At 39.2% G+C, this 14240-nt stretch overlaps 1 protein-coding gene across 7 annotated transcripts in view; it reads left to right on the top strand.

Moving 5' to 3' along the window:
* Nucleotides 1-12525, top strand: part of BNC2 (basonuclin zinc finger protein 2) — a 417670-nt gene extending 405145 nt beyond the window's left edge. For 3 of the 7 annotated variants that reach the window (XM_007111985.4, XM_007111986.4, XM_007111987.4), the window contains one exon: nucleotides 11454-12525. In XM_007111985.4, the coding sequence (XP_007112047.1) occupies nucleotides 11454-12114 (661 nt within the window). In that variant the 3' untranslated portion in view covers nucleotides 12115-12525. Of the gene's footprint in view, nucleotides 1-9808; nucleotides 9843-11453 lie in introns of all 7 variants that reach the window. The other 4 variants (XM_055087218.1, XM_055087216.1, XM_055087217.1 and 1 more) reach the window with 3 other exon arrangements.
* The last annotated feature ends 1715 nt before the right edge of the window (nucleotides 12526-14240 follow it).

Genomic DNA, 14240 nt, shown 5'->3' with positions numbered 1-14240 from the left:
TGGCCACTAATTGCCACAGTTTATCTTGAATTTTATCAGAAGGGTCAGCATATATGGTTGATCTTCAAGGTGTAGGAAAGGCGATTCAGCCCCATGAATAGATTTAAAAACAAAATAATATTTGGTCAGGGTGACTTATAAATAAATACGAGGCAACCGTTGGTGCCAAGTGTGAACCTTCTCTTTGATTGCTAGTTAAGTCTGTCCAGATTTAAACATGTAAACTCCTGGATTTGTATGGGATAAGACATCTGTATTTGGTTTATTAAAACCTGCTGATGTCTCCAGAACTAAATTTGTTCCTATATAGGCCTCTAGGTAGCTGTACCTAAAAAGCAGAGATGTATAGTTTTTGCTTGTCTGAGTACCTGACTTCCAGCCCTGTACAGGTGTGCAGGAATAAATTAACATGAGCTACCTCTGACGAGCCACTGCATACATTAAGAGCAGAGGTGAAGATGCGAAAACATGCTACCTGCCTCCTGTTAGCCCCTTCTCAACAGCGACAACCACTGCTTCCATCATTCTCTGTGTTTGGAAACTTATAGAGAACTTTTCTAAAGACAGATTTTCAGTAAATAAATACACATGATTTCACCAGGCAATACCTCCAAGAAATGAGCCGCTTAGCACCAACTTAAGATAACTATTAGTATATTTGCCCTAACATAATTAGCTGTCAAATAAAGCGTGTTAATCCTCTCCAGGTACAAGAGAACATGTTAAGGCATCAGCCTTTTCATTTCCTGTATTTTTGCCATTCAAACTGCAGCTCTCCTTTACCAGAATTCTTTTAAAAGGTGAAGTTGTGCAGGTCCTCTGACTTTTAAAGGAAGAGTTTTGTTTTGTTTTTTTCTTCCCTGTTACTGTGTTTGGTTTCACAGTACACCCAGGAGATCAGTAGGTCTTTTGTACTTCTCTCCATTACTTTCCATCAAAGGCAAACAAACAAAATGAATCCCCCTTCTGAATAATTGCTAGTTGTGCCTTCCTCAACCGAAACTTTGGTAGTAAGATAAACTTCGGTGTCATTCCCGTCTCTGGGCTTCTTTTTATATCCTGGGAGAAGAGCAGTGAGCAAAACAGTCTCCTTGTATCATGGGGAGAGACTCTGTCAAGCCTACAGTGAGCCTCGGATCTTCCTAATGACCTCCTGCTGGCCCAGCTGGATGTAAGACAAGCTCATTTAAGCCTCTGCTGACCTTTCACTCCTCCAGTCCAAGAACTACACCAGTCACTTCCACCAAACTGCCTACAAAATAGACAACAAAGCTTAATGGCAGGCAGAGGCCTTTCTCTCCATGATACAAAGAAATTTTTACAAATTTCTATTGATGGGAGTAACATTCAATCTCTTGTGGCTACGTAACTTCCTCTGCACAAACGTAATGCTTCTATAATACCCGTTATCCTTATCTTCCCTCAAAGGGTAACAAGCTACTGCTCTCGCCACTGCAAACTCGAAAATTCAGGCAAAAATAGCATTTAGAGCAGAATGCACATACTGAATACACAGGTAGTAATTTTCATGATAGCACCACTCTGAAAGGGTCATCTTCCTGATTTCCGTCTCCCTTGGGTCCACCACCGTCTACCCGGATCCTCTGATAGACTTTCTCTCGGTGTGATTCTTTCTCATAATTATTCATTTGCAATATTTGTTTTTCTAGATAGTCTTTTCTTTTTTAAAAAACATAGGCCGTTTCCCACCTGGAAGCAGGTTATAAGACTTCACACATATATTAGTATTTGCTTGTATCAGTCCTGGGAAGATGGGCTCTCTCTTAAGGTGAGAGGCTTCTGCCAGCTCTCTCTTGCTGTGAATGATCATTTTTGTTGTTCTTCTTCTTGTGCTAAGAAGAACACAGACTTTTCTTTCTCTGTTGAAATTTCATAGTGAAGGTTGGGCTAGAAGGCATTTCTTTTTTAAAAAAGCCTTCTCAGAAATAATTCAATGTTTTTGCCGTAAGACTCCCACAAGCTTCAAATAAATGAATGTGGCAGAATATAAAAGGAGTTTACACTTGCCAAAAAATTACAGTGTCATAAAAAAGGGATTTACTAACTTTAATTCTTCAGTGCCAAGTGTGTGTGTGCACGTGTGAGAGAGAAGCAAGCTGAGAAGGAGGAGAAAAGAATGCTTTTCAGGAAAGAACAATTTTTCTTCAGTTATTTAACATAAAACTACACTTTTAAAATACCTAGATTTTATGTCCTAATGCTAGCTGCTTGAATTAAAACAGGAGTTGTAAATTCCTGGTGAAAAGCTGTTATGCCTGAAGTGTTGGTGATCTTAACTCTAGTACTTTATGGAGTTTATTACTTCTTTTATTAACTAGGGGGGAAAATGTTACCTACTTCTAGTTTAATTCTTTTTCTTGCTTGCTCTAATTACTTTGACTTTACCTTAAGAGAAAAAAGCCAAGTGCTTCTACCCGAACATACGTAAGTGGCGCCTCAACGTTGCTATTGCATATGTCAATCTGAATTATTACTAGCTATTCAAAAATTATGCTAACATTCTCATCTAAATGCATCCATATAATGTATATGTGTGTTTATATGTAAACACCCACATAAATAAGAATATCAAAAGACAGATCACCCTTAATTGCCAGAAGAGACATCTTCATCTTAGAAAGTGATGTATGAAGTTACTTTAGCACATGGATGGGGAATAAGATTTTTTTCAGTCAAAGGAGACAGATTTGGGCAATGAGAACAACAGACCTTCAAAAGCAAGCCTCTTGGGTCTGATGGCCAGCTGAGGGGAGCCGCTCTAACTCTGCTGCCTTTTTAGTCAGCTGTGTCACTGAGGGGGCACTGGGGGGTCAGTCCGCTCACTAGTAATTGTGTTTTACAGACTTCTAAAGCAATTGGCTCAGTCAGTCCCAATTCAATAAAAGTGGAGAGCAAGAGAGAGAGCACTTTTGTTCTATTTTTTACTTGAAATTATTTCATTCAGCAGTCTGTCTTTTTTATTACCAGGACTTGACATTAGCACTCCAAGCTATATTAGCATCCATTTCAGCAGTTCAGTAATGGTATTAAAAAAACACTTAACTTCAACGGTGAATGGTTGTATGACAGTACCATAAAAAATCCACATTAAAAAAAAAAACTTATGTATTTGTCGCAGCAAATTATTTTTCACTTGTTTAACCACTTCAAAGCTATGTTCTTGTGATGGGTATTCACGAGAACCTTCTTGCTCTCAGAAGCAAGCAGTCAGTGGTGCTCTGTTGATTAGGGAATCGCGAGAAAGAGGAAAGGGAAATCCAGTGGGGAGAGGGTAGGTAAAGATGCTGTTTACCCTGTAGTTAGATTACCTTCCATTCATCAGCAGAGATGGAATTGGCAACCTCAGAGCACCCAAGGTGAAATTCTTGGATTCTCATGCATGGCTGGGATTTGATTTTGAACTCAGCACTCTCCAAACTTGGGAGCAGAGCCTAACTACTTTGGCACTGCAGTGTGCTCATAAATGACTACATTAGGTTCTAAATTTTGATTAAACATTCAGTAATTAATCAATGGTAGACACGAAACAGTTGGCAAGGTCCAGAGCTGCGAAATGTTCAAGACATAAAACATTACGAAGCAATTAGAATATGCTCCTTCAAGAGAAGGATTGCCTTCAATAAAGAGGTAAATGATAGCATCCTGCTTATTGTGGACGTAGGCAGCCAGAGCAATATGATAAACTGCTGGAGATACACATATCAGTAATCATCCACATTATTAGGGCCATTAATCATAATTCCAAAAATATGACAGCAGCAGCCAACTTTTTGACCAATTTTGCTTCTGCCTGTTGGCCATTATAATTTCGCTAATAGACTGCAGAGCTCCTGTGTGTGGCAGTTTGCATTGAGAATGGAAGGTTAATTATATTTGAGCTGCTGATTTCTTCTCTCCTTGGAAAAGGCTTAGCACGTTGACTATCCCAGGAGCTCACTGTTGTTAAACCAGTAAAAGTACTCTATTGAAATTTTCTTTGTTGGTCAGGAATGAGGAGATGTTTCAAATGAGATAGAAGCGCCAGGCTGGAATAGCCGCTTATGTTTCTTGCTCCAAAGTGATCCTTGGGCAGCAAGACGAATGCAGGGGTTTCTTTAGCTCACTTTGCTCTCTCACTTCTCTTCTGCAGACAGGTAGAAATTTCACTGTATGGTGATACACCAGGTAAATCCCACAAGATTCGTGGTGGTTTCACTATGAATATATATATGGAACTAAGAAGTTGGAGAAAATGGTTCATGATTTGGGGAGGAATAAGCACTTTTTTCATACAAAATTCTGCTTCTGTGGCTATGCTTGTTGTGAATCAAAAGTAAAAAGAATTTCAAAGAAATCATCTGAATGTTGCTAAACATTGAAATGTTTAGTAGCATAGGTGCGTTGCTGGTTGCTTAACTGAAGTTTTGCTGTCTCAGCTGGTAGTTTTGACATTGTTTAACCAAAGACATAAATTAGATTTTGCACATTCTTTTTGTTCATGTGTCTTAAGTAGTTTCATTTTTCAACACAATTCTAGATAAGGCCATAGCTAAGTTATAATATTGTCTACAAAATTCTGTCCCCCCCCTCTTGGGGAACTCATACATCCCAAGTGTTGTCTTTTTAAAAGATCATAAATTAACCGTTTTAACGCTATAAAACCTTGGATATTTAGTCTTAGGAAGTATTTCCTTTGAAAAAGATATGAGAGAAACTGATGTTCCACTCTGTCCACATTAGAAAAGATAGCTTATTTTTAAATAGGAGAAGAAATTTGAGCATCTAGAGAAAAATGCATTCTTATTATTTTGGAAATAGGTCTTCTAAACTCTGTGTAAGACAATAAAACAAGGGATGAAGACTTGACGGCTAGTTCATCCAGGGTAAATATAAATCTCAAAATTCTAGCTCAGATTTATTTAAGTCCTTAAAAGATGCCAGGGTGAACCGCCTTGCTTTTTCTTACCCAACGTTGGTAGTAAACTGAGCACCATAAGAGCTGCCTGATTGAGAAAATTTCCAAATGCTGTGAAAACATAATCCTATTCACAGTGTAACACGCGTCTCACATTACAGCGCAACAGGTTATCTATCGAATAATCAAGCACCCTCCAGAAGCCTCGATGTGTCAGATACAACTCAGAAGTAAAATGGTTAGGGAACAGCGTTGGATATCAATTCTGCACTTAACCTGAGCATCCAGCATAGACATTTTCCATCCACCAATCTGCCTTCCTAAATGCCATTACTACATTAACATTTTTTATGCATTCCACAGCAATGACAAATTGTTTTGTAACCGTAGTGCCAGATTTAGTATGCGAGAGACACGTTCACCTCTGCCAACAAACCAGTAATTCTCACTAACATCTTCAGAGTTACCACATTTATAAAGTTGCAAAGTGGAGTAAACAAACCATCTGTTTGGCTTTTCCATATATGTCATGCTTTCTTATTAGCATATTACGATTCATTTAGTAAACAAATTTGGTGATTTCGTTCACGTCAAAGTTAGGTCGGAAGCTTGAAGATGATTAACATTCCCGGGACAGGCACATTAATACATTGCTTCCTCGGCAAAGTTAAATGGCTTCTCAGGAGAATCGTCCCTTGTTGACAAGATGAGACTGTCAATTTTGTTCGCCTGCCACGTTAGGGGCCGTACGGGGATGGCAGGCTCTGAGAGAGGGGAGTCATGTAGGCAGCATAATTCACTGTGAATTGAGAAAAGAAGTCTAATTCTGATAAATGGTCGACCCCAATACATCCTACCTGTTATTACAACAGACGTGCCGTATCTGTGCAGTAAATTAGCTAAACCCCTAAAGAGTTTGGTGGGAGCTTATCTTCAAGTGAATAATTTGAATGTAGAGGGAACTGTCTGCGTGACCAGTATGGATGATTTGTTTTATATTGAAAGGGATTGAAGTGACTGAATTTCATACTTTTAATTTGCAAGAATTTGCTTAGCTTTTATTTCTTGCATTTATTATGTACTTCTATACTTCTGGGGGTTTTGGGAGCATTGTTCACTAGAATTTTACATTGAATTTCCTGAGCTAGGGATGGTTTTTGGCTCTTTTGGAGAAAACTCTTTAAATATTAGCCTATTAGAGCAACTACTTGTTTTACAGAAAATGTATACTAACCAAAATGTCGTTTACTTCACAGGGCTGTAAGGCATCAATTAATGACGATACAAATATTTTTGAGGCATTAAGGACAACAGATAGTGTCCTAGCAATCAGATGAGAAGAGAACTAAAGAGGGGCAGAGGTTTTAACTCTTCATTTCTGTGGATTTGGTTAGCAGATTTAATTTCTGATCAGGAATATTGGCTCAGTATCCCACAATACACTCAAACCCAGCGTCTAGATTTTCCCAGACTGTATATAAATAACATTTCTCTGCCCCATATACACACACATACACACGCACCCCATATATATATAGTGGTATCTGCTGTGTATACATCACTGTGATCATTCTGGACAATATGAGAAGTGTGCGCGCGCGCGCGTGTGTGTGTGTGTGTGGAGTGACAGAGGTGAGCAGAAAAAATCAAGGCAAAAGCTCCAAGATGGAGCCTCAATTCCATTTCACCTGAGGCACTGTAATTAATTATCAAGTATTTTGTTTCAATTCACCAAGTTTAGAATGGCTCAGAACTGATTAAGAATTAAGGTTAGATTCAGCTTCTCATGTAACCTATAGCTTGATTTACTATTCACTTTGGACAACCACATTTTGATTTTCTCTTTCGGTCATGAGACTTTTTTTTTTTTTTAAAGTTCCTTCCTCTCAAAACCGAAGTTAAAAATCTCAAAACGCTTTTTCTTTTTAATGTATTTAATGTGTTTAATTTTTATTTTTATGATTAAACATTGCATTAAGTTGAACTGGGCACTTGAACAAGCTTGGAAAGAGAAACGTGAGAAAAGAAAAGCTCAAGACAGTACTGACTTTCTCTAAAGGGCACTTGCATTTGCTTGACTGTGTTGGATTTGGTGTCTTCTGTGGTTGCATGGTAGTTTTTTTTTCTTTTTTTTTTTTTAAACTGACATATAATTGACATATGTTTTCATTAAATAAACCGAAAAAGACTGGTAGTCCACTTGAATCCAGCTAGAGTACTTCCACTCAGCATTTCGTGGAGTAAGTTTGGTTTTATGACCTCCCCTATATCATATCGGTTTCATGACTTTTTTGCTTTTGAGGGTGCTCTCAGTTTCCAAGAGGCCTTTGGTAAACTCAGTACAGAAAGGGTAGGGAAGAGTACAGAGGGTCAGAGGAAACATTTGTGATTCCAGGCATAGCCTAGGTTATAGGACTGTATCATTCCCTAATTATATATCATTACCTTACACCACAGTGGGGTGTGATAGGGTCAGAATTATCCTCTGCTGTATTATCAGTGTCTTTTCTTAAATATTGTTACGTGCTTCCAATCTTGGGATCACTGTTTTCTCTTCTACAGTGTATTTTGGGGAAAGTTTCTGTAAGGCTGCATATTATTGATTGAAGTCAAATAAATGTAATTATGTCCGAAGTGCAAAGTGTTCTACTTGAGCTGGCAAGAGACTTGAGGTTGAATGAGGTATAGCGTATGTTCTTCTTGAAAGTGACCATCTTGGGACTAAATTTTGGCCTACTCTCTTGACGAACTCCCCAGTGAGATCAGATCCTTACCCCTTCCACTTATCAACTCACCTTTTCTCTCCATCCCAGTCATTTTTGTTTTTTCTGTAAGAGGAAGCTGCCTCCTCGGAGTATCGGTTTTACCTACCTAATCAAAGCAAAGAGAAACAGCTTTTGTACTGTTGACATTCTTATAAAATATAGTAAGTTCTAATATGGTTTTTGTTCATGATTATTTTTGCCTCTCTTCTGGAGATAAATATTCAGAACACTAGGGTTTATTTTCTAGAAAAACTCTCTCTGGAGAACTCAGAATTGGCTCCTGTCTGCAGTCCCCCTTCTCCTTCTTACAGACAGCTGCTGACTGCTTCCTCTGCTGCGGGTCCTCCCGTTTCCAGCATTCTCTGGTCTTCCTCCCATTTTAGGATCCTCTTCCCTGTACGTCCGATAGTCCGTTGGCGTGACTTCTTTCTGCGTCTCTTCCGTCTTCCCTTTCTTTTTACCTCTTTGGTTTTCTTTTGGATCCAAGTAAACTTGTAAGTTGCTGTTAACCCCAGGTGTTTGTCTCTCTTCCTTGGGCAGTGTTCTCTGACAGTTCAGGGTTTGGATTGACTGAGTCCAGGTCTCTGTTAACATCAAGTGCTGCCTTTTGTCCATTCTGTGGAGGCTGAACCTAACCTCTGGAGGCACAGGATCGGGACGCTAAAGAATCGGTCTTCTCTCCCTCCTGCTCTTGCTTTGCCTCTTTCCACCCCAGTAGTACTGGAGTTAGTTAGAACAAGCCCGCCATCATGAGAGTGGACCAGTAAGCTTTCCACAGCACGTTCTTCCCATCCCCAGTTCAAGTATTTTGCATATGGCATTTAGGAGGATTATTAAACAAAAATGAAAGCAGATTAAGAAATGAACATAAAAGAATCAATTCTCTTGAACTGTGGTTGCATAATGGAAATCGACTACCACGAATGAACCCGTGTACTGAAGTTATGAACAGCAGAGCTAATGCACTGCCATGAGTTCATCTTTATTATTGCATTACACCTGAATCAATTGATAAAGTAGCTTTTTTTTTTTAAGCAAGGGATGGCACTTAATTGAATAAAAGCCAATGTAATTATATTAGCAGAGGCCAACAGTACTGCTGACAGCGGAAAAGGGACACTGTTGAACAGAGTGCCAGAGCTGGTCTACACATTTCTGCACATTGTTTGGCTGACAGATATTGAGGGCTGGTACATCATCTAATTCGATTACAGATTTCTATTGCTGTAAGTGAGAAATGAAGAGAAACATCTCTTCCTGGTAACATAGCAGTGGAGATGTGCAATTTCACAAGTCATCGTCGGAAAGATGTGTCCATCTGGGGGATCAGTGTGTCCTTTTGTCGATGTTAATTTATTCTTCCTTATTCAGTGTGTCTTGTGATGTGACTGCTGTGTGTCTGGCTGCTGTTTTCTCAGCAGTGAATCTAGGAAGTGGTAACTGCAGATGTGCGAGAAGCAACGGAGTTCTAGACTAAAGTCATCGCAAAATGTGTGCTTGTGAAATTAAGAAAGGGAGGGGAGGGAGGGTGTTAAAAATAATACACAGAGGGGTAGGACTTCGTGAGCTGCTTGTGGTTGGCAGATTGTTTTATCAGTAGATTGTTTGACAGTATGTACTGTCACTCTACTTCCACATTCCTGTAATAACTCTGGTGGTGTCATACCTACATGTCAGGGGAAAGACTTCACAGTAGGCATTTTCTACACTCTGCTTAGCAACCTGCACTTGGAGTCATCTGCCATCTGACAGCAAGGAGACGGGGAGCAACTGTGTCAGAGCAGGGACCGTGGGGACCACTTCTGTTCATCATTCACATATCTGCACACTGCATGCATTTGTGCAGAACTCATTTATGGATGATGATGATGCTGTGAATTTGGTTTATCTTAATTTGATTTATGATTTTTTGGATGATGCGGCTGATCTGAAAAATCATCAAGACAGCATATGAGATGATCGCTTATGACAAAATGATTTTGTGATCAGAACATTTTAAATCCCTATGTTATTGTTTAAGTTTTTTTTTAAACCAGATGTCTAGAATGTGAATTTGTTTTCTCTCTCTCTCTCCTTCTCTCTCTTTTTCTCTGTCTCTCATTCTTGCTTTCTTTTGTGATCGATTTAGCAAAAGATTAGAAAGCTGATCTTATTATCACAAGGTAAGCTCAGCCTTCCTAAGTGCAGTGTGGAGAGGGCTGCCGCCCCTCTGCCCCTTCAAACCCGGAGTGCTGTATATTGTCTTGTGTGGAAAGGTGGAGAAGTGTTTCCCACCTTTCTTGTCTCTGAGGCACATACCTCTCAACCATCTCTAAGAAATATTAGCCATGCTTGTCACCAAATGGAGTGACTCATTTCGGTCTTCCATACTTTTTAATTATAATCAGGAGGTCTGTTGAACTTGATGCTGGCCATTCTAGGTCATTTCTATTATCAATTTCTGTTATCACAATTACTTCTCTAAGATGTAGAGCTTCTGCCATTATTGAGAAGCTTTTCTGTATCTGTATATTTATTTACTGGTTTACTTTTTGGAAGGGTAGCCTTCAATTTAGGTACGTGTCAAACGTGAGCCTTTGCAGGTGGAGAGAGGTATATGCCCAAGGGCACTTTAAAAATAAATGGGGGATATAAATACAAAGGCAATGTTTTCAGACAGATAATAACCTATCAGGCTTTGGTAAATCATGACATCCCTATGGATGCTCTGGGACAAATCCTATCTTTTTTTTTTTCTTTCTTTCTTTTAATGCAAGCAAAGCATTCAGTGAGTAGAGTAAAAGTTTTGCTTGTCTAAGAAGTATGGACTCCAGTTGTTAAAATAGAGGGACCATGTGTTATTATTGTGCTTGATTTTTTTTTTTTTTGTATTTATTGTGTGTGGGTTTTTTTCTTTTTTGGTCCCTTTGGGTTTTTTTCTGTTGTTGAGTGTGATTTTTTTTAAAGGGTGGGTGGGTTTTATTTAAAAAGCCAACTTCTGTTTTTCAGCTTTTTTTTTCCAGAATTAAATTTTAAAACTTAAATTACTTGAAAACATTTTCAACTCTAAAATGTAGCAGCTTCTGGAAGTAAATGTATTTTACTATTAGATTTAGCTGAGATCCCAAACCATTCTGCAAAAAGGGATTTATGCTTAAAGACAGTCTGTAACCCTATTTCAAATTGCTAACCTTTTAAGCTAATTGTTTTTCCCACCTAAAACTTGCAGTGTAGGAAGGTGAGGGGGAACAAGTCATTATTTTGTCAAGTGAACCCTAAATTATCTAGACTATTTACTTTTTTAAAAAAGGGATCCTTTTTATACCTCTAAAAGTGTTTGCTGTTGAAAAAAAAGGCTTTCGTTTTGTTTTTAGGTAAATTCAAATTGTTCACTTTAGACAAGCAGAACGTTTCCATCATTTTATCCTATTTAATGTATTTTTTCAAATCTCTGCTGTGAGATTCTCTGCAGCTGATGCTGCTACAGTGTAAAACGAACAGAACAATCATTCAGGAAAAGGTGCATGGGTTTGCATTCATCCTACCACTGAGGAATTTTACTCTCTTATAAAAATTATGTTAATGAAAAGCTCCCCTTATTGCACTCCCCACCACCACTTATTCCCAAATCCTGAGGATGTGGGGAAATGTTTGCTTTTACAGGGGTGTCATTAGCAATGAATGTGCTTATGTGGTGCCTAGTGGAAGCTGAATCAATTTTAAAATGCTCTCCTTTTTCTCACCCTCCCCACTCCCTGTACACCTACCCCCCCCCTTCCCTCTTGTTTTCCTAGACACAGTGCCAACATCAATCTCCATCGTAAACTGTTGACCAAAGAACTCGATGACATGGGCCTGGACTCATCGCAGCCCTCCCTTAGCAAGGACCTCCGGGATGAATTTTTGATGAAGATCTATGGTGCCCAGCACCCCTTGGGGCTCGACGTCAGGGAAGACGCCTCCTCTCCCGCGGGGACAGAAGACTCCCACCTGAACGGGTACGGGAGGGGCATGGCGGAGGACTACATGGTCCTGGACCTGAGCACCACCTCCAGCCTCCAGTCCAGCAGCAGCATCCATTCCTCCAGAGAATCCGACGCAGGCAGCGACGAGGGGATCCTCCTGGATGACATCGACGGGGCGAGTGACAGTGGGGAGTCGGCGCACAAGGCCGAGGTCCCCACCCTCGCTGGCAGCCTCGGGGCTGACGTTTCAGGATCTCTGATGTTCAACAGCTTGTCCGGGAGCAATGGTGGGATCATGTGCAACATTTGCCACAAGATGTACAGCAACAAGGGGACCCTGCGGGTGCACTACAAAACCGTGCATTTGCGAGAAATGCACAAGTGCAAAGTCCCCGGTTGCAATATGATGTTCTCCTCTGTGCGAAGCCGGAATCGGCACAGTCAGAACCCTAATCTCCACAAAAACATTCCCTTCACTTCAGTAGATTAGTCTCAGAAAGGACACTACAAATGCCAGCTCTCACCAGATGGCCTACGTATTTGAACTGCCATAGTCAGTGTGTGCTTGTGTACTTGGGATGGTGTGTGTGTATATGTGTGTGCGTATACACATGTATGCCTCTGTGTCTACATATACATATATACACGCACACACGTTTTCTTTTCTTTAGATACAAAAAGATAAACACTAGGTGCTTTTGAAGTTTTTTTCTCTTTCTCCTTTATAGGTCGGATCTTTCATTTGGGGGTGAAAACAAAGTACCCTTTAAACACATATACACACATACACACATAAAAGCGTGCAACTAGCCCAAATTTTGACAGAATAATAATTCTTGGTCCTCTCCAAAGAGACAATTTGTTGTACCCACGACTGTTGCCTGCAGAAAAATAAAAGGGAGAAAAAAAAAAAGAAACAAAAAAGGAACTCCTTATAGTTGTCTTTTGTGAACTTTAAGGTTTTGAGAGAATCTTCAATTAAAGCATGGCAGATTCACCTGTAAATATTTAGCCTTGAGAGGCCAATGATGTAAAACAGTTGTATTGATGGTTGTTTAACTCTTTTGTTTAATTTTTACAGTTACATCAGCTGTTAGATATACAGGAAAAAAAATAGTTTGCTGGCTAGCTCTATTCATTTATGTTAGCATTAATGCACATTTTTTAAGGAAAAAAAAAACATGGTCTTGTTTTTACTACCTGCTAGATATAGTGATAAAGAGGTGCTGGCATGCCTTACAGCACAGATCTGATTTTTTAAAATGTCCTGTACTAGTACATAAATCCAGTCATGCACTTTTTTTCATACACTACAAGGGGATGTGTAATATCCATGCTTCTTTTTTATCCTTAAACTATTGCCATACTTCAAGTAAGTGTCTTTTTTAAAAAATTCACTTGTATAAAAATGGTCTGGTCAGTATAGGGCACAAATGCCAAACAAAAGTATTAGTGTTAACACAAAACTGCCAACTTTGCACAAGTTTCCAGAAAAGAAAATACAATTAGTCACTCAACATAACCACAGGCCAATTTGTCGGCCACCAGAAAACCGCTTTAGAAAAAAACACTTGGTGATTCAAGTGCCGAATGTTATTACAATCAACACTGCAACCTTCTTGCTTATATGTTAAGTTACATAAAAGGAAAACAAAATTATGTGGTGTGAAACAGCTAAGGCATTTATTCTTTAGAGGCTGGATAATATTTCAGGATACAAAAGCCCAAATTACTCACTATGGAACAAAGCTGAATCCAGTCAGAGTTGAGCACTCATTCGCAAGGACCTAACCCTTAATCCTTTTAAAAAGAAAAAGTCTGAACTGGGTTGGTCTGTTGTGTGGCTATGTAATTTACTGCACGTTCTGCAGTATTACCCTGATTCAGGCTGGTTTGACAGACAAAATCAAAGACCTTTAACAGCGGCAGCAGCAGTACTTGGAAGCTTTGCAAACATGTGCTGAACTTGAACTAAGCAACACTCCTTTCTGAAAAGCCAGAAGAAGGGGGTTTAAAATAGGATCTCGCACTGTTTAGTGTTTTGTGTTTCCCCACACGATTTGTCAGAGAGAAATGAAAGCAAGCCTGAAACCAAGCAATCCAGAGTGAGAAAGAGGAGGGGAGAGGAGTCTCCAAACCTTTTTTGTTGTGTTTTGTTTTGTTTCCGATGTTTACACATGTTGCCTGAGCTGGTTTACCACATCAGCAGCCTCAGCTACCACAACATACTGACTAAATGATGATATTTACTCAAGTTCAGTCTGCAGCCAAAACCATTAGGGTGTGAGTTGCAGACTGTGTTTTGTTGTCTTTTTTTTTTTTTTTTTTTTTTTAAGTGGAGGGGGAAAAAAAGAGATAAGGAATATTTTGTCAAACAGTACACAGTAATTTAAAGAGAATGTATTTCTTTTCCACATTTAAGGGCCTCAAACATTTCTCTCAGCAGTCTAAAAGTTAGAAATACCCCCTTTGTCCTAATTTTTAATGTTATTTCCATTTTTCATATGTTTTGTGATTTTTTTTTCTAGGTTCACATCAGCATTCACTTCCGTGAATTTTGCCAAAGGAGACTGTTAATATGTTTCTCTTTTTATTATTCCTGTAGGATTTATCGTA

Source organism: Physeter macrocephalus, chromosome 9, assembly GCF_002837175.3.
Source record: "Physeter macrocephalus isolate SW-GA chromosome 9, ASM283717v5, whole genome shotgun sequence".
NCBI lineage: Eukaryota > Metazoa > Chordata > Mammalia > Artiodactyla > Physeteridae > Physeter > Physeter macrocephalus.
This window is presented reverse-complemented; position numbering and strand designations above follow the sequence as displayed.